Genomic DNA, 19,094 nt, shown 5'->3' with positions numbered 1-19,094 from the left:
TGCCACAGCTCAGGGTTGGGCTGAGCTGGCCACGACAGCGGGACAAGCTCCGGTGCCACCAGCGGCGACACGGGGTGGGCAGCGCGCTCCTCACAGCCACCAGAGGTCCAGAGTGGCCACCGGTGCTCGGCCAGCCAGGTCCCCAGTGGGATCTGGGGTGGCGTTTTCGGCTCAGATGTGACCCAGCCATTCCTTGTGCTCCAGGAGCAGACACGTCCCCCACCCCAACATTCCCATTAAAAATCTTCGGGAATGCCCAGTTCCCATGGCTCAGTTCAGTCCCAAACCCTGGGGTGCAGCACTGCCCACCCCGAGCTGCCACGGCTCCAAAAACAGCGCGGGGGGTGTTTTCCTGAAAATCCCAAATGAAAACAGGGCCGGAACATCCCGGGATGCTCCAACAGCAAACCCAAAAAGGACCCTCTGCTCCGTGCCTGGCCCATCCTATCCCATAGATCCTATCCCATGGATCCCATCTCATGGGTCCCATCCCATCCCATGGATCCCATCTCATGGATCTCATCCCATGGATCCCATCCCATCCTATCCTATGGATCCCATCCCATGGAACGCATCCCATCCCATCCCATCGCATGGATCCTATCCCATGGATCCCATCTCATGGGTCCCATCCCATCCCATGGATCTCATCCCATGGATCCCATACCATTCTATCCCATGGATCCCATCCCATGGAACCCATCCCATCCCATCCCATCCCATCCCATCCCATGGATCCCATCCTATCCTATTCCATGGATCCCATCCTATCCCATAGATCCCATCCCATCCCATCACATCCCATGGATCCTAACCCATGGATCCCATCTCATGGATCCCATCTCATGGGTCCCATCCCATCCCATGGATCCCATCTCATGGATCTCATCCCATGGATCCCATCCCATTCCATGGATCCCATCCCATCCCATGGATCCCATGGATCCCATCCCATTCCATGGATCCCATCCCATGGATCCCATCCTGGCAGCACCCAGGGCACCGGGACTTTGCCCAGGCTCAGCCCTCGGAGCGCCTTTAAGCTCCAGAATTCCTCAAAGGCTCGGGAAGCACGCGGGGAATGCGCGGTGGGGGGGCCGAGCGCGGTGACCCCCCCCCCCCCCGCCACCGCCTGTTGGGACAAGGGGTGGCATTCCTGGGACAAGGGGTGGCATTCCTGGGACAAGGGGCGGCATTCCGGGCATCCTGCCACCCTGTCCCCGCTGCTCGCGGGGAGGGAGGTGGCGGGGATGGGCTCCGGTTAACCCGGCTGGAAACGGGAATGGTCACGGGGCAGGGAAATGGATTTCCGTGCCTCAGCGGGTGAAGGGAAAGGGTGGAGAGGCAGCTCCTGCCACCAAAACCCGGGGATGTCCCCCAGATTCAGACCCACGGGGGTTCAGGGATGTGAGAGGGGTTTGGGAGAGGGGTTGGGACAGGGGGGCTGCTCGTGGTGGGGAGGGGAGAAGGGATCCTGATCCCCCACTGTCCCCCTTCCATCACAGCTTCCCCTAAATTTTGGGCTGTGTTTGTCCAGCAGCTGCTCAGCCCTAAAATCCGGATTTCCCACTCCCGGGGGCGCTGAGCCCCCACATCAGCGATGTGAGAGGGGTTTGGGAGCAGGGCTGGGACAGCGGGGCTGCCCACAGTGGGGAGGGGAGAAGGGGCTCCTCATCACAACTTCCCCTACATTTTGGCCTCTCTTTGTCCAGCAGCTGCTCAGCCCTAAAATCCGGATTTCCCACTCCCGGGGGCGCTGAGCCCCCAGATCAGCGATGTGTCCAGCCCCAGTTCAGCACCACGGAGCGCTGGGGAGGCACCAGTTAAACCCAGTTTGAGGAGGGACTGAACACAGAGGTTCCATCCTGCAGGACGTGTGTGAGCTCAGCCACCCTCACCCGGGCTGGAGCACGGCCCGATCCCGTCAGGAGAAGCACAGGGACAGGGACAGGGACAGGGACAGGGACAGCAGGCAGCTCCAGGCAGCCCCTCCCTCACCCCCAGCAATCAAAGTGACAACTCAGCTTTACCGTTTGCTTTAATTTAATGTTTTTCTCCAGCCCGTGCCGTAGGAAGGAGGGAGAACACAACACTCCCCCCCGGAGAGGGGAAAGGGCCAGCGAGCACACGTGGCAACAGTGCAAGGGAGCCGTGTGACACGAGGACACAGCCACCTCCCCAAAAACACCCCTGGATGGCCTCTGTGGAACCAGACACATCCCGTGCTGCTGCCCTCCACACCAGCCTGGACAAAGGCAATAAATCAATAAATAAAGACACGGTGCCTCACCAAGGGCACCTTTTTTTTTTTTTTTCCTTTTTTTTTTCTTTTTTTTCCACATTACAATGAGAGATGTTGGCATCACAGCATTTCCCAGCCTGGGCTTTTGGCCACATCCAGTTTCTCAGCACTCAGGAGAGGGCAGAGCCGTGGCCTGGGTGCCCCCAGCACCTCCCGAAGCCCACGGGCAGCACCTTGGAGCCCTCACCAGCACCCTGCTACATCTGCAGCTTGTTTGAGGTATATCACCCGCCCCCTCCGTTACCTTGTGCAGCCAAAAAACAGTGCAAAGAAATCAACCCCCCCCCCCCCAAACCCCGTGCTTTCACCCTCGTGATGAGATGAGCCTGTTCGAGAGGGAAGGACGGCAGCGAGGAGCCCCCGGGACCCCCCAGCCCCTCCTCGGGGGCCACTCTGGGGGCTTTGGTCCATCAAATGTCCGGGCCCTGGGGCATCCCCTGCCCCGAGGCTGCCAAATCAATCCGTGGGATGTGGATCAGCAGCACCGGCAGCCCCGGGGAAGGAAGGGAGGAAGGAAGAGAGGGAGGGAGGGAGGGAGGAAGGGAGGGAGGCTCAGCCCCCTCCCCAAAATGCAGCGGCCCGGGGCAGCCCTGCGGGGAGGGCTCAGCTCAGCTTCACCCCGACGGCCACAGCGCGCCGGTAGAGCTCGGTGCCATTGTCACAGCCCGCCAGCGACGCGCTGCTCTCCGCCAAGGGGCTGCGGCAGTGGGTGACAGTCCAGCGGCGCAGCCGCCGCCCTTCCTCCCGCTCCTCCTCCTCCTCCAGCCGCAGGAGGCTCTCGGCGGACGCGCAGCCCCGCATGGCCCCGCTGCCGGGGGGGCGGCGGGCGGGCAGCTCCAGCTGGTCGAAGGACTCTGTGGACAGGATGCTGTCCTCGCTGACGGCGCTGGCCGGCCGGGCGCGGGGGCCCTGGGGCAGGGACACCTCGCTGAAACCCCCGAAGCCCCTCTCGGGGGGGCTCGCGGGCTCGGCGCTGCCCGAGGAGAATTTGCCGTTGTGTTTGAGGATTCCTTTCCTGCGCGCCGGGAGCCCCTGCGGGGGCGGCGAGGGCGGCTCGGCAAACACGGTCCCGTCCAGGTCCAAGCTCCCCGCGTCCAGCACGTCCCCGGACTCGCAGCACTCCAGGGACGAGTAATACCCCGACTCCCGGGCCGAGGGCTTCTTCAGGATTCCCTTCTTGGGCACGGCCGCGGGCGCTGCTGCCGCTGCTCCGGAGGGCAGCACCCGGGACAGCCCCGCGGGGGGACCCTCCCCACCCTCCCCGGGCGGGGGGCCGGGGCTGGGCACCTTCTGCTCGCAGGAGTTCCTCTTCTTCAGGATGCCCTTGGGCCGCTTGAGGACGGACTTGGAGGGGTTCTCGGGGCCCGCGGGCACCTCCTGAAGGGCGTGCGAGACGTCGTTCTCCTTCTTGGACTTCTTGAGGGAGCGCTGCCGCTCCAGCGCCACGCCGGGGATGTGCTGCTTCAGGAAGCAGCGCACCTTGGAGCCGTTCTCCAGCAGGGGCCGGGACGAGCGGCGCAGCCACTCGGCCACCGTGGCCAGCGGGGATTCGCTCTCCCGCAGCAGCTCCTGCTCGCCCAGAGGCGTTTTGTAGCCCCAGTTGACCCACCAGTGCGTGGCGATGTCCTCGATGGTGGCCCGGCGCTCGGGGTTCACCATCAGCATCCACCGGATCAGCCCGCAGGCATCTGGGGAAGGGACGGGTCAGGCACGGGAGGGGACACGGGGAAGGGGGGCACACAGGGGGACGGGGGTGTCCCTACCTGAGAGCTTCGTGGGCTCCCGGTAGTCCCCGCTGGTGATCTGCTTGACCAGGGTCTTGTAGTCGTGGCCATCGAAGGGCATCGTGCCGTGGACCAGGATGTAGAGGAGGACACCCAGGGACCAGCTGTCCACCTGTGAAAGGGACAGAGGAGCCTGCAGGGGACAGCAGGACCGGGCTGTCCTGGTCCCCACCCCACCAGAGTCTCATCAGGACTCCCAGGATGGAGGCAGCCACAGGGTGTGACAGACTGTGAGGCAGGACCCCAGCACAGCCAGCACCCCTGCAGTGCCCGGGCTCAGGGGTCCTGCTAGCCCAAAATACACTGGGAAAAGCCCAGAGCCATTCCCACACCCCGCAGGGAGGCACAACCCACCTCGGGGCCCTTGTAGGGCCGCCCGTTGATGATCTCGGGGGATGCGTACAGGGGGCTGCCGCAGTAGGTCTGCAGGAGCTTGTCCTGCTGGAAAACGTTGGACAGCCCGAAATCTGCGATCTGGGGGGACAAACACAGCTGTCATCCAGCAGCAAAGCCCCCTTTCCCAAAGCCCCCTTTCCCAAGTTCCCCTTTCCTAAAGCCCCCTTTCCCAAGTTCCCCTTTCTCGAGTTCCCCTTTCCCAAGTTTCCCAAGACTGAAAGTTCTCCTGGAGCTGTCCAGGGATGAACCTGGTCCAAACCAGGGCTGCCCTTGGTTCTGAATCCCCTCAGCCTGGTTCTGCACCCCTGAGATCGCTCCTGTTGCTCTCTCCTTCCCAAAAGCTTCATCCCAGCAGCTGCCCTGCGGCCCTGGCAGCGGGAGCAGGGTGGAAAGGTGAGGCTGGGAGGACTTCCAGGCTTTCCTCCCGCTCGTCCCCAGCCACCCCAGGCGGCAGCGGTCCCTATCAGCTCCACCTCGCACAGGTGCTCATTATCCTCATTACAGCTGTCACCTCCCAGCCAGCAGGAGGTTCCCTGGCTGCCCTCGAGCTCCCAATTGCAAAATTATCCCTGGTGGAGATAAACCCCGTTATCAGTGGCCGCAGGGATCCCCGGCCCAGGCCAGGCTGTGCCCTTCCTCACTGGCAGAAGTCGCCACTCGGGGCCCGTGGGGGAGCTGGGATTTCCTGGCTGGCACATACAGAAACCAGGAAAAGAGCCCTTCTCATCCAGCCAGCGCCGATCCGGGCGCTCAGACTTTGCCCTCTTATCAGCAGGCCGGTATCACTTATGGCTTTGCCAGATCTGCTTGGCTGCCAGACTCTGCCAGCTCTCCACAGCATTCCAGGTGGTGCCAGAGCTCAGGGAAGCACGTGCCCTGAGGGGACTGAGACTTGTGGTCACCCCCTGTCCCTCCAGGCTGGGCAGCTCCCCCAGGCCGTGCCAGCCCCTCACCTTGATGTTCCCGTTGGCATCCAGCAGGATGTTCTCCAGCTTCAGGTCCCGGTGCACGATCCCGTTCTGCGGGAAGAGCCGGGGTTAATTCCTGGAGGGTTTGAGGGAGGGAAAGTCCAGCACAGCGGGAGGTCACTGCCCTCCCGGTCAGGGCACGGCAAACAGGGCACAGGAGGCACAAACAGTGCGGGCGTGGCCCTGGGATGGGTGGCCCAGCCTGGGTGGCACCAGCTGGGCAGCAGGAGCAGGGAGGTGCCTGCACCGCACGCCACCCTGGGCTCCTCCATTGTCCCCAGCCGTGGCAGCACGCAGTGCCAGCCCCACCAGGGCACGGCTCCTGCTTGGCCAGGGCCTGCTGTGCCCAGAGGAGCGAGCCCTCGATCCGGTTTGGGGTCAGGAGCTGCCCTGCCACCCCCTGTTCCCACCGAGGGCAGGGGCACAGCCTCGGAGCGTCCTCGGGCTGGAGGGTCCTGCCCGGGCATCACCCACACCCCGGGGAGGGTCCTGCAGCTTCACACTCCCGTCAGGAGCAGCACAGGTGACCCCGGGCTTGGCTTCCAGCCCCGAGGGCAGCTCTGGGCGTCTCCGTCTGGTCGGGTGGGAGGGGAGGTGACAAGTGCCAGGCCGGGTTAGTCACCCCCACACCGCAGCCGAGGCCAGGAGCTCCCAAAAGCTGCCGGGGCGCTGCCACACCCTTCAGACTAAAGGCGGGATCAGCCTGGGGAAGGTGGAGAGCCACGAGCTGCTCCCGGCTCCCGTGGGGCTGCAGGGAGGAGAACTCAGGAGCCCATCCAGCCAGGAAACTATCGGGAATCCATCGGGAGGAGGGCTCAGGAGCCCATCCAGGCAGGAATCCACCAGGAAACCATCGGGAGGAGAACTCAGGAGCCCATCCAGCCAGGAAACCATCGGGAATCCATTGGGAGGAGGGCTCAGGAGCCCATCCAGGCAGGAATCCATTGGGGGGAGGGCTCAGGAGCCCATCCAGCCAGGAAACCATCGGGAATCCATTGGGAGGAGGGCTCAGGAGCCCATCCAGGCAGGAATCCACCAGGAAACCATCGGGAGGAGCGCTCAGGAGCCCATCCAGCCAGGAAAACATCGGGAGGAAGGCTCAGGAGCCCATCCAGCCAGGAAACGATCGGGAATCCATTAGGAGGAGCACTCAGGAGCCCATCCAGCCAGGAATCCATCGGGAGGAGGGCTCAGGAGCCCATCCAGCCAGGAATCCACCAGGAAACCACCAGGAGGAGCGCTCAGGAGCCCATCCAGCCAGGAAAACATCGGGAGGAAGGCTCAGGAGCCCATCCAGCCAGGAATCCATTGAGAAACCATTGGCAGGAGGGCTTGGGAGCCCATCCAGCCGGGAATCCACCAGGAAACCATCGGGAGCAGGGCTCAGGAGCCCATCCAGCCAGGAATCCACTGGGAGGAGGCCTCGGGAGCCCATCCAGCCCCTCTTCCCCCGGGAAGGGCGGTGCCACCCACCTTGTGGCAGTAGTAGACGGCGGACACGACCTGGCGGAAGAAGTGTCGCGCCTCCTGCTCCGAGAGCCGCTGCCGCTCGCTGATGTAATCGTACAGGTCGCCCTTGCTGGCGTATTCCATCACGATGACGATCTTGGCGCTGTTCTCAAACACTGCGGGACGCGGGAAAGGGTTAAAAGGGATCCTCGGAACCTCGGGAATTCTCCTTAGGACATTCCTGTTAATGAGCAGGTGGGGCTTTGGTTGACCCTAACCCAAATCCCTGCCTTCAGTCTTGGGCTAAGCAGGGACCTGCAGGAGAGGGGGGGCCACCAGAGCTGTCACCCACAGCCCCCAGTGCCACCAGGGCTGCTGGCCCAGCAGCTGTGCCACCACAAGGCTGTGCCACCACCAGCTGTGCCACCACCAGCTGTGCCACCACCAGCTGTGCCACCACAAGGCTCTGCCACCACCAGCTGTGGCACCATAAAGGCTGTGCCACCATAAAGGCTGTGCCACCACAAAGGCTGTGCCACCACAAAGGCTGTGCCACCACAAAGGCTGTGCCACCACCAGCTGTGCCACCATAAAGGCTGTGCCACCACACAGGCTGTGCCACCACCAGCTGTGCCACCACCAGCTGTGCCACCACCAGCTGTGCCACCACAAGGCTCTGCCACCACCAGCTGTGGCACCATAAAGGCTGTGCCACCATAAAGGCTGTGCCACCATAAAGGCTGTGCCACCACAAAGGCTGTGCCACCACAAAGGCTGTGCCACCACCAGCTGTGCCACCACCAGCTGTGCCACCATAAAGGCTGTGCCACCACACAGGCTGTGCCACCACCAGCTGTGCCACCACCAGCTGTGCCACCACAAGGCTCTGCCACCACCAGCTGTGGCACCATAAAGGCTGTGCCACCATAAAGGCTGTGCCACCATAAAGGCTGTGCCACCACAAAGGCTGTGCCACCATAAAGGCTGTGCCGCCACAAAGGCTGTGCCGCCACAAAGGCTGTGCCACCACACAGGCTGTGCCACCACAAAGGCTGTGCCACCATAAAGGCTGTGCCACCACCAGCTGTGCCACCACAAGGCTGTGCCACCACCAGCTGTGGCACCATAAAGGCTGTGCCACCACAAAGGCTGTGCCACCACAAAGGCTGTGCCACCACAAAGGCTGTGCCACCACCAGCTGTGGCACCATAAAGGCTGTGCCACCACAAGGCTGTGCCACCACAAAGGCTGTGCCACCACCAGCTGTGGCACCATAAAGGCTGTGCCACCATAAAGGCTCTACTACCACTGGCTGTGACACCACAAGGGCTGTGCCACCACAGAGGCTGTGCCACCACCGAGGCTCTATCACCACTGGCTGTGCCACCACCGAGGCTCTGCCACCACCGAGGCTCTGCCACCACCGAGGCTCTGCCACCAGAGGTGACTCAGGCGTGCGGCTCTTTGCTGGAACCCCCCGCCAAGGGGAAGGTGACAGCGCTGGCACAGCCGGTGACCTTCCTGCCTGTTCCCGTTGCTCCCAAAAAAAAGGAGCCAGGAGCCGGAGCGTTTTCTTCCTGTTTGCAGAAAGCCAGCTCGGTGTTTTTGAATTCCAGCCGCCGCTGTGAGTCAGCCCTCGCAAACACCGCGGAGGAGCTGCCAGCCCGCTCGCCTTTGTTTGGAGGACAAAAGGGCTCCGGATCCCTCACAAGCGCCGCAGCAGGGGCAGAGCCAGCCCCAGGAAGGCTCCAGCCCAAGGACTCGGTGTCTGCTAAGCCTGACCCACCCGCGGATTTAGGCTGAGCCTGGTTCTGCTTGGACCTGGAGAAATTTCTCCTGGGTTTTCCCGATCCCCGCCGCAGCAAAGCCCAGCCCTGGCCATAAAGCCGAGCCCGGCAGCACCAGGAACTCTCCCGGCACAGCGGTTTGGTTTTCCAGTGCCCCGGGGGAGGGAATGAGGAGGACTCCAGGACTGAGATTAAATCCTGCCTCGGGCTCAGAGCAGACCCACGGAGATGCCAAATTCTCCGGGGTGAGCGGCCGGCACAGCCATGCCCAGCCATGCCCAGCCCCTGCTCCCTACTCAGCCAAACCCACCCAGCCGGGCTAAACTGGGCTAAACTGAGCCAAACCCACCCAGCCGGGCCAAACCCACCCAGCCAGGCCAAACTGGGCCAAACCTGGCCAAACCCACCCAGCCGGGCCAAACCCACCCAGCCAGGCCAAACCCACTCAGCCAGGCTAAACTGGGCTAAACCTGGCCAAATCCACCCAGCCGGGCTAAACCCACCCAGCCGGGCTAAACTGGGCCAAACCCACCCAGCCGGGCTAAACTGGGCCAAACTGAGCCAAACCCACCCAGCCGGGCTAAACTGGGCTAAACTGAGCCAAACCCACCCAGCCAGGCCAAACTGGGCTAAACCGGGCCAAACCCACCCAGCCGGGCCAAACCCACCCAGCTGGACCAAACCCACCCAGCCAGGCCAAACTGGGCTAAACCTGGCCAAACCCACCCAGCCGGGCTAAACTGGGCTAAACTGAGCCAAACCCACCCAGCCGGGCCAAACTGGGCCAAACCTGGCCAAACCCACCCAGCCAGGCCAAACTGGGCCAAACCGTGCCAAATCCACCCAGCCGGGCCAAACCCACCCAGCCAGGCTAAACCCACCCCAAGAGCCCCCCCCGGTTCCCAGCCCGTTCCGGAGGCTCCGATCATGGATGCAGCTGGAGCAGGGAAGGCAGAGGAGGCCTCACCTTCGTGCACAGCGATGATGTGCGGGTGGTTGAGGGAGGACATGATCTCGATCTCCCTCCGGATGTGGATGAGGTCCTGCTCATCCTTGATTTTGTCCTTGCGGATGGATTTGATGGCCACCTGTGGAGGGGCACAGAGGGGGCTGTGAGCTCCCCAAGGAAGAAATTCCTCCCTCCCCTGTTTTGGGAAGGGGCTCGCAAACAACATCCCCACGAGCTGAGCAGCGCAGCTCCATGGAAACGGCTCCCAGAAAAGCGAATTTTAGCCATTTGTGGTTTATTCTTCCCAATTCCTGCTGCTGCACACGAGGGAGCAGCTCCCCCCGGGGGACATCTGTGACAGCTCCTCATTTCTGGGGGGCACGAGGCTCCTCCCACAGGTAGGACAGACCTGCTCCTGATTTTTGGGGCTCCCCATGACTCCTCCTCCCAGGCAGCACAGCCCTGATTTTTGGGGCTCCCCATGACTCCTCCTGCAGGCAGCTCAGCCCTGATTTTTGGGGCTCCCTGAGCCTCCTCCCAGGCAGCTCAGCCCTGATTTTTGGGGCTCCCCAAGACCCCTCCATCACACAGCACAGCTCTGATCTTTGGGGTCTTCCTGAGCCTCTTCCATCAGGTAGCCCAGCCCTGATTTTTGGGGCTCCCATGACTCCTCCCGCAGGTCTCACAGCCCCGCTCATGATTTTTGGGCTTTGCAGGGATCGTGTCCAGCCGCAGGAATGTGCCCTGCACACTGGACTCAGGAGATAACCACAGCAACAACAACAGCAACAGCAGCAACAGCCAATTCCTGGCGTCAGGAAAAGGGAAAAAAAACCCCCACACCTCGCCTTTTGTTTGCCTCTAAACCACTTTATTTCTAGGAGTAAGAGAAAGTTCGGGTGAAAAATTAGATCCCACCTCGGAACGGGGTGGGAGACCGGAGTTTTCCTTTGGGTTTTCAGGTTTTCCTCTACAAGGAGATTGAAAAGGGAGGAGAAAGAGGAGTAAGAATAGACTCCTTCTAATCCCCTTTCAAAGGGGCTGCGGGCACACAATGCGCTCCCAGGGCTGAATTTACAACTGAATCCAGCAGAACCTTTTGGTTTTTTGTTTTTTTTTTTCTTCTTTTCCCCTCCCAGACAAGAATGCGGAACAGTTTTAATCCCGTCAAGGGACCCTCGCAGCAGTCTCCCAGCAACGGGGAGAGGGGCCGCGGAGCCCCGCCGGCCGCAGCTGCCGGCACAGGGAGGGTCCGAGGTGCGGGAGGGATGCTCAGCCCCGTGTCCCTGACTTTTAGGGCCCTTGGAAGCCTCGCTCCTCAAAGCCCGGCCCAGCAGGCAGCAGAGTTTTGCTAAGCCAGACCTATGGCACCCGCAGCGAGGGCTCAGCAGGGAGAAGCCTCTGCAAGGGGCTCAGGTGGGCACCTGAAGCCCCTTTTTGGCCCTAAATCCGATTTTTGTGGCTCCGAATCCGATTTTTGTGGCTCCAAACCCCATTTTGGTGGCCCCCAAGCCCATTTTGGTGGCCCCCAGCCGCCTCAGGCAGCACCGGGCAGGGCAGGAATGGCTCCTGGAGGAGCCAGTGAACTCTGGCCAGGAGAAGTTCAACAACCCCAGCCCAAGTTTCTTGGTAAAGCAATACTGAAAGTGTTTAATGCTTCTGGGAAGCCCAGCCAGGTTTTCTTTCCCCCTGACCTTTGTTTAACAGGTTAAATTTTAACAATTTTTTTTTTTCCTCTGCTGCCCCAGTTACCTGACCCTTGCAGAGCCAGCCTCCCAAATTCCTGCTGCCTCCCTCCATCCCTGCCCCCTGCAGAGCCTGACACCCAGCCCAGCAGCGTCAGCAGCTTGGGGCCAAAAATTTCGGAGCATTTTGGAGAATTTTAGGAGCATTTTGGAGAATTTCAGAGCATTCCCTTGCTGCCCCAGAGGCTCACACCCCCAAAATTCTGAGCCAGGGCTCAGGGCAAGAGCTACAATCCACAAAAAAAAAAAAAGATGAAGCAGCTCCAGGAGACGCCCCTGGCTGGATCCAGCAGTGATCCCAAAATTAGTGACCTCCAGGCAGATGGAGCAGTCCCATCTTCCCCCGGGGGTGCCAGGCAGCCGCTTTGTTCCCAAATTTTCCCTGCCCAAGGGGGATGAGAGAGCAGAGGGTGTCGCCTGGAGATGGGAAAGGCCACCCTGGAGCTGGGGACAGCAGCCTGAGGGACAGGCAGTGCCACAGCCCCGCCAGGAGAATCCCCTGCAGGGAAATCCCGAGAAATCCCCCTGGAGCCTCCCAGGGAGCTCGGGAGTGCTTTCCAAGTCAAAAAGAGGCTTTGAATTACAAGTTTTTTGGGGGCCGAACAGGTATTTTCAGCAGCTGCTGAAAGATGCATTAAGGTACAACCGCAGGCAGCGCTTCAGAAGCTGTTCCAGACTGCAAGGGCAGCGTTGGGTGAAATTCGGATTTAAATCCGCCTGGAACAGAGCGGGCTTGGCCCCTTCCCGCAGATCAAAAGAGGCTCTGGAATATTCCAGGTGCTGCCTTCTGACACCACACGGGCCCCAAATCGCGTTTGTGACACCGAGGAGAGTCCCACGGGAGGTCCCCCGGTCGTGTTTGGCTTGGCTGCAGGCCAGGGATGGGGAGCCAGGCTGGGAAAAACTCCAGGCTGGGAGGGGAAAAAGAGCCTGGAGGCTGCTCTGCTAACAGGTGGGGGGAAAAGGGAGGAAAAAAAGGGAGAGAAGGGGGAAAAAAAGGGGAGGGAAAGGGGAAAAAAAAGGGAGGGAAAGGGGAAAAAAAGGGAGGGAAAGGGGAAAAAAAGGGAGGGAAAGGGGAAAAAAAGGGAGGGAAAGGGGAAAAAAAAGGGAGGGAAAGGGGGGAAAAAAAGGGAGGGAAAGGGGGAAAAAAGGGAGGGAAAGGGGGGAGAAAAGGGAGGGAAAGGGGGGAAAAAAGGGAGGGAAAGGGGGGAAAAAAGGGAGGGAAAGGGGGGAAAAAAGGGAGGGAAAGGGGGGAAAAAAGGGAGGGAAAGGGGTAAAAAGGGGGAAAGGGGGTAAAAAGGGGGCAAAAAGGGGGAAAGGAAAAAAAGAAGGGGAAAGGGAAGGGGAAAAAAGGGGGAAAGGGAAGGGAAAAAAGAAAGAAGGGGGGAAAAAAGGGGAAGGAAAAACAACCAGCAATTCCCTCCCCACTTGATATTGCAGGGTTTTATTAAGGATTGGGAAAGGCACTCAGCAGAAGCATCACTTCAGATAAAGGATTTCTAACAGGAAAAAAAGGGATTTTTTTTCCCAGACAAATAATTCATGGAAGTCCCAAAACATCCTCCAGCTGCAGGAGCCTGGAATTTCCTGTCACCTTCCAACCAAATCGGCCTGCTCTGAGTGCAGGGGTTTTAAAATTGAGAGAGGAACAAGAAACGCGGGCGGTAAAAGGAGCTGGTTCAACACCCAGCGCCTCTGTCAGAGGCAATTCCCGATTCGCCGGAGGCAAAATCCCCGTGGATGGAGCAGCTCCAGCTTTTCAGCCCCAGCCGGTGCCGTGGGATCCCCACGAGGGGTGCCCGGTCCCTGCCCTCACACCCGCGGCTGTGGGAAGTGAAAACCGCTCGGGGAAGGAGCGAACAGCAGCCGAACTCGGGCTAAACCTCCAGATTAAACCGGCCCGGAAATGCTGAGTGCTCCGAGAAAGAATTTGTGGGGAGAGGAGAGATTTGTGGGTTGGAGTCTCCTGTTCCTCCAGCAGGCCGGGGAGGGGCTGCTGAGCAGAGCCTTTGATTTTCTGCCGCCTTCATTGAGGGCTCCGCGGCCCGTGGGTTGGATTTGCATGAAAATAGAGCGATCCTGAGGGGCTCGCACGGAGTCTTTGGGCAGGGAACGGAGATTTCTGAGCTGCAGGTGCGGGCAGGGAAAGGAGAATTTTCTCGCCCATGCCGAGGGGAGGGATCCTTGCAGCTCTGTGGGTGGAAGCCGCATTTCCAGGCCCTGATTATGCAGCAAAGCAGCGGCTCGGATGGGCAGAGCTGCCTTCGGATCTGATTTCATCAGGATTACACAAGGAAACCTCGCGGATTCGCGGCTCTTTCTTTCCCTGGCGTGTCCCCGTGGGATGTCGCTGATCCCATCCCAGCCCCTGGCAGGGCCAGTCCTGCCACTCGCAGCTCGCCCCCTGCCCAGGCCGGCCTGCGAGGGGCTTTTTGGGTCCCCCCCACCCCTCGAGGCTGGGAATTCACGTCCAAGGTTGAATCCTTGCAGATTCCCACAGGACAGAGCAGCGCCCGGCGTTCCTGGGGGCTCAACCCCCTTTTCCCTGAGGAAAGCTGAGCTGGGCTGAGCCAGAGCCGCTTTCCCCCAGCGGGCTGGGGTGAGTCAGGATTTTGGAGAGCCCGGCCGCGCTCCGGGTGCCCCACACCGTGAGAAAGGCAAACCCAGGGCGAGAGGAAGGGAAAAACCCTTCAGACTCAAGTGCGGTGTTTGCTTTGGCGGCCGCGGCCCTGCCCGCTCCTTCCCCCAGGAAGCGCGACCGCGGTCAAGTGGGCGAGAGGAGCCGCAGCCCCCCGGGAGGAGCGGGACGAGACCCCTCGGGGCTGCCCCCGGCCCCGCTGAGCCCCCGCTGCGGCACGGCCCGGGCAGAGCCGCAGCCTCCCGCACGCTGCGGGGGCAGCGGGGCCCGGCCGGGGCTGCGGAGAGCCGGGACCGGCGGCACCGGGGGCGAAATGCTCGGAGCGGGGCGTGCTCGGGGGTCCGTGAGGATGCGCCGGGAACGGCTTGGAAAGAGGGGGGAGGCAGCGGGGCCGGGCTGCGGGAAGCGGGGGCAGCTCGGGGACCGCCGAAACACGGCGGGGATGCAGCGGGGACAGGGAGGGACGCAGCGGACCGGGGGGAATACACCGGGGACAGGGAGGGACACACCGGACCGGGAGGAATACACCGGGGACAGGGAGGGACGCACCGGACCGGGGGGAATACATCGGGGACGCCGAGGATGCACCGGGGACAGGGGATGCTCGGGACCCCGCACGGTGACGGTGCCCGCCCAGGGGGGTCCTTACCAGCTTCCCGGAGCGCTCCCGGGCTTTCTTCACCTTCCCGTAGGTGCCTTTGCCCAGCGTTTCCAGGAACTCGTAGCGGTGCTTGAGGTTGTGCTTGTGGTGGTGCCGCTTCACCGCCTGCTTCTTCATCAGCGGCCGCGGCGACTTGATCAGCCCCTCGGCCAGCGAGGCGGCCAGCGCAGAACCGGTGCCGGTTCCGGGCCCTGCCGCCCGCTCCATCTCGACCGCGGCTCCGGCTCCACCGCCCGGCCCGGGCGATAAATGCGGCGGCCCCGGCGGCCGCGCCCCCCCGCGCCCATTGGCGGCCGCCGGGGCCGCCCCGCCCGGGCCGGGACGGGGAAAGGGGGGGGACGGCAGCGGGGAGACCCCACGGGCAGCGCTGGGAGCGGGGAACCCTCGGGGAGGGCTTGGGGGAGAGCGCCCAAAACATTTGGGGTAAGGGAGGGGGGAAGAGAGAGGGGGCAGAGGGAATCAGGGACAGGGGGGAGAGGCAGGGGGCAAAGGGGGGCACGGGGGTGTGCCCGGGCTGGAGGGAGAGGGGGATTTTCCAGGGGATGGGGCAGGGAGGGATTTTCACCCAAAGGTTGGGAAGAGGGGCAGGCCCAGAGCGCTGGGAGGGTCAGAGGGGCTTTGGAGAAGAGCCTGGAGTGCCAGGGCAAGGGGGAATGGCTTCGCAGTGACTGAGGGCAGGGTTAGGTGGGATATTGGGATGGAATTCCTCCTGTGAGGGTGGGCAGGCCCCGGCGTGCCCAGAGCAGCTCGGGCTGCCCCTGGATCCCTGGAAGTGCCCAAGGCCAAGCTGGACAGGGCTTGGAGCAGCCTGGGACAGTGGGAGGTGTCCCTGGCCATGGCAGGGGTGATGTTTAAGGTTTCTTCCAGCCCAAACCATTCCATAATTGCATCATGTGGAGCAAAGCACCTGGATGTCCCACTGGGAGCAGAGGGACACGCACAGTCAGGCAGGATTTGCTGTGACGAGTCCCAAACCACCCAAACCCAGAGAAAAACTGCACCAAAACCCAGGGAAAAATTGGGATTTAGGGCAAAATCAGGGAGGGGAGAGGAGAGGAGAGGAGAGGAGAGGAGAGGAGAGGAGAGGAGAGGAGAGGAGAGGAGAGGAGAGGAGAGGAGAGGAGAGGAGAGGAGAGGAGAGGAGAGGAGAGGAGAGGAGAGGAGAGGAGAGGAGAGGAGAGGAGAGGAGAGGAGAGGAGAGGAGAGGAGAGGAGAGGAGAGGAGAGGAGAGGAGAGGAGAGGAGAGGAGAGGAGAGGAGAGGAGAGGAGAGGAGAGGAGAGGAGAGGAGAGGAGAGGAGAGGAGAGGAGAGGAGAGGAGAGGAGAGGAGAGGAGAGGAGAGGAGAGGAGAGGAGAGGAGAGGAGAGGAGAGGAGAGGAGAGGAGAGGAGAGGAGAGGAGAGGAGAGGAGAGGAGAGGAGAGGAGAGGAGAGGAGAGGAGAGGAGAGGAGAGGAGAGGAGAGGAGAGGAGAGGAGAGGAGAGGAGAGGAGAGGAGAGGAGAGGAGAGGAGAGGAGAGGAGAGGAGAGGAGAGGAGAGGAGAGGAGAGGAGAGGAGAGGAGAGGAGAGGAGAGGAGAGGAGAGGAGAGGAGAGGAGAGGAGAGGAGAGGAGAGGCTGGGTGAGCACACCACACTCTCCACAGAGCCACCCTTTGCCCTCCTGGACACGCAGCCTGGGAGGGAGGACCAGGAACGTTCTCCAGGCCCGGAGCCGGGGGGGAAACGGCTGCTGAGGCTCCTCACGGCCATTCCCGGCTCCCTCAGCAGCACCTTCTCCCCGTGTGGTCTCCCTGCGGTAAATCTTCCTTTGGAAACATTAAAAGAATGCAATTATTTCCCAGAAGAGCCAAAACAAAGGTGCTTGCCCGGCTCTGGCCTGTGTGAGGACACCCTGGCTCGATGGCAGAGGGAGATAACTGCGGGATTACTCATCCAGACCTGGATTTTCCCACCGCTCCCGGCACACTCGGGCAGAGCAGGGGGTCTCGAACGCCTGCCAGGCATGATTTAAACCCAGCGCTGGCTCCTCTCCGCGAGCTTTGGAGGTGACACAGGACGGAGCTCGCAGCACCTCGGGGCTGTGTCTCGCTGTCAGGACAGGCCCAGGTGGGTGGCACTGTCCCCTGGCTGGTTTTGTCACCAGGGTGAGGTTATAGAGGACAGATGTCCCTCAGGGAAGGTGGAACCACAAGTCATGGGCACAGCCTTGCACCAAACCGCTCTCCGTGGCTGTGACCTGTCCCAGACGGTCCCACACACATTAAATGTCATTTTGGTACCACTGGGCCACTCTCCATGGCTGTCACCAGCCATGTCCTACACACATTTAATGTCATTTTGGTGCGATTGGGACACTCTCTGTGGCTGTGACCTGTCCCAGCACAGTCCCACACACATTTAATGTCATTTTTGTTCAGTTGGGCCACTCTCTCCATGGCTGTTACCTGTCCTAGCACGGTCCCACACACATTAAATGTCATTTTGGTACCATTGTGCCACTCTCCGTGGCTGTGACAGGTACCAGCGATGTCCCACACACATTAAATGTCATTTTGGTACCATTGTGCCACTCTCCGTGGCTGTGACAGGTACCAGCGATGTCCCACACACATTAAATGTCATTTTGGTGCAATTAAGACACACAGGTCCCTTCCCCTGCCCCTGTCACCGGTTTTTATGGCCAGTGGCCGCGTGGCACCTCGGCTCCTCACAGGGATGAGCAGCTCCAGGCTGCTCCTTCCCACCTCCAACCTCTCCCCGAGCTCCACAAACCAGGGACAAATCTCTCTCCTTATTTTAAAATCAGCCCGGGACATCCCAAGACGATCCTGGGCTGCAGCAATTGCGATAATGGATTGTGATAATGGATTGTGATAAAGAACGGCGATAATGAACGGCGATAATGAATTGTGGTAATGAATTATTTACAGAGCAGCAACAGGAGCCGTTTCCAAGGGCCACGGGGAAGATAAACACGGCGGGGAGGAGCTGAGCTGAACCGAAGTGCCGCAATTTCAGCGTCAAAGCAAACAGGATCCTGTCCGGGCACGGCCCGGGGATTGCGGCGGAGCCGGGCAGGGAAGGCTCAAAGCTCCCTGGCTGCGGTCAGCAAAGGGATTGCACCGGCCCGAGGGGAAAGTGTCGCTGTCGCTGTCTCCGGAGCTGTCCCAGCCGTGGGATCTCTCCCGGCTCAGCCCTCCCGCCCCAAAAGCGCTGGAGCCCGCACCGAGCTCCAGGCCCGCGTTTGGTGTCCCGGTGGATTTCTCGGGATGCTTTTCCCGAGGTTTCCCCCGCGCCGTGCGAGGCCGCGCAGCCTCGCGGAGTTTCTGTTTCCACCGGATAAATTCCTCTCCAGGATTCTGTGCTGCGGCTGGGAGGGAGGCTGAGGGATGTTTGTTCCAGAGCGGCTCAGGAAGCCTTTCCCATTTTCATGGAAATGCCAAGGGACGCGGAGCGGAGCCCTCTGGAATCCGCTGATAAGGATCCTCTATTGTGGCAGCAGCCGCGGCTTTCTCCGCTGGGGAAATCCACCGAAATTCCCCTGCCCCCGCCAGCCTCAGACCTGGAAATCCCAAACCGGCCTTGTCCCGCCGCCCCTGTGCCTGTCCACTAAAACCAACCTGAAATCCAGCCAGGAATTTGGCTCCACGTCAGGGAAACCTGCTCCGAGCTCAGCTTGGTGCTTGCTCACAGCCGGAGCTCTGTCTGCTTGCAGGCTGCGAAATTTGTATTAATTCATTTATTACATTAAAATAAATTCTACAGCGTTATCCCGGCTCTGAAAACTTCCACATCCCGGCCAAAACCTGTGGCTCTGCCTCGGGATTGGGTGGCCACAGGCTCTGCTTGTGGACTGGGGAAGGAATAAACATCACGAAAGAGATTCTCTTGCAGCAGGGAGACCTCCCACAGGGAAAGGAAGAGTCATTAAAATGCCAGAGACAACAAAAAGTTCAATGCTCGCCCCTCGTTCGTGGCCCTGAGCCCCAGCATTCCTCACCTGCTGCCGGGGATGCTCTGGCAGGTGTGAAACCCATTTTCCCTCTGAAAACCCCGGAGGAAGCCGCGACTGCTCTGATCCTCCCATCCATCAGCAGGAGAAGGGAAACTCATCAGCGCCAACGGGAGCCTTTGGAAAAGTCATTTCTGGCCTTTCACAGATGATGAGAGCAGCAGAGGCCACCCCAGGAGTGCAGCTGGGGGCTCCATCTGTCCGTCCATCCATCATCCATCCATGGATCCATCCATCCGTGGATCCATCCATCCATCCATCCATCCATCCATCCCTGTATCCATCCATGGATCCATCCATCATCCATCCGTGGATCCAGCCATGTATCGATCCATCCATCCATCCATCCATCCATCCATCCATCCATCCATCCATCCATCCATCATCCATCCATCATCCATTCATC

The 19,094-nt window shown here is 61.0% G+C and overlaps 1 protein-coding gene across 1 annotated transcript; it reads right to left on the bottom strand.

The window, feature by feature from the left end:
* Positions 1–1,978: 1,978 nt before the first annotated feature.
* NUAK2 (NUAK family kinase 2) lies at positions 1,979–14,886 on the bottom strand. Its single transcript, XM_053963925.1, has 7 exons — positions 14,668–14,886; positions 9,654–9,774; positions 6,924–7,075; positions 5,436–5,501; positions 4,441–4,560; positions 4,066–4,198; positions 1,979–3,990 (listed from the first exon to the last, which is right to left on the bottom strand). The coding sequence occupies exons 1-7, from the start codon at positions 14,884–14,886 to the stop codon at positions 2,906–2,908; spliced, it is 1,896 nt and encodes a 631-aa protein (XP_053819900.1). The 3' UTR covers positions 1,979–2,905.
* Between the last annotated feature and the right edge of the window lie 4,208 nt (positions 14,887–19,094).

This window comes from Vidua chalybeata, chromosome 24, assembly GCF_026979565.1.
Source record: "Vidua chalybeata isolate OUT-0048 chromosome 24, bVidCha1 merged haplotype, whole genome shotgun sequence".
Classification (NCBI taxonomy): Eukaryota; Metazoa; Chordata; class Aves; order Passeriformes; family Viduidae; genus Vidua; species Vidua chalybeata.
Note: the sequence above shows the minus strand (reverse complement) of the source record. Positions and strands in the feature narration are given on the sequence as shown.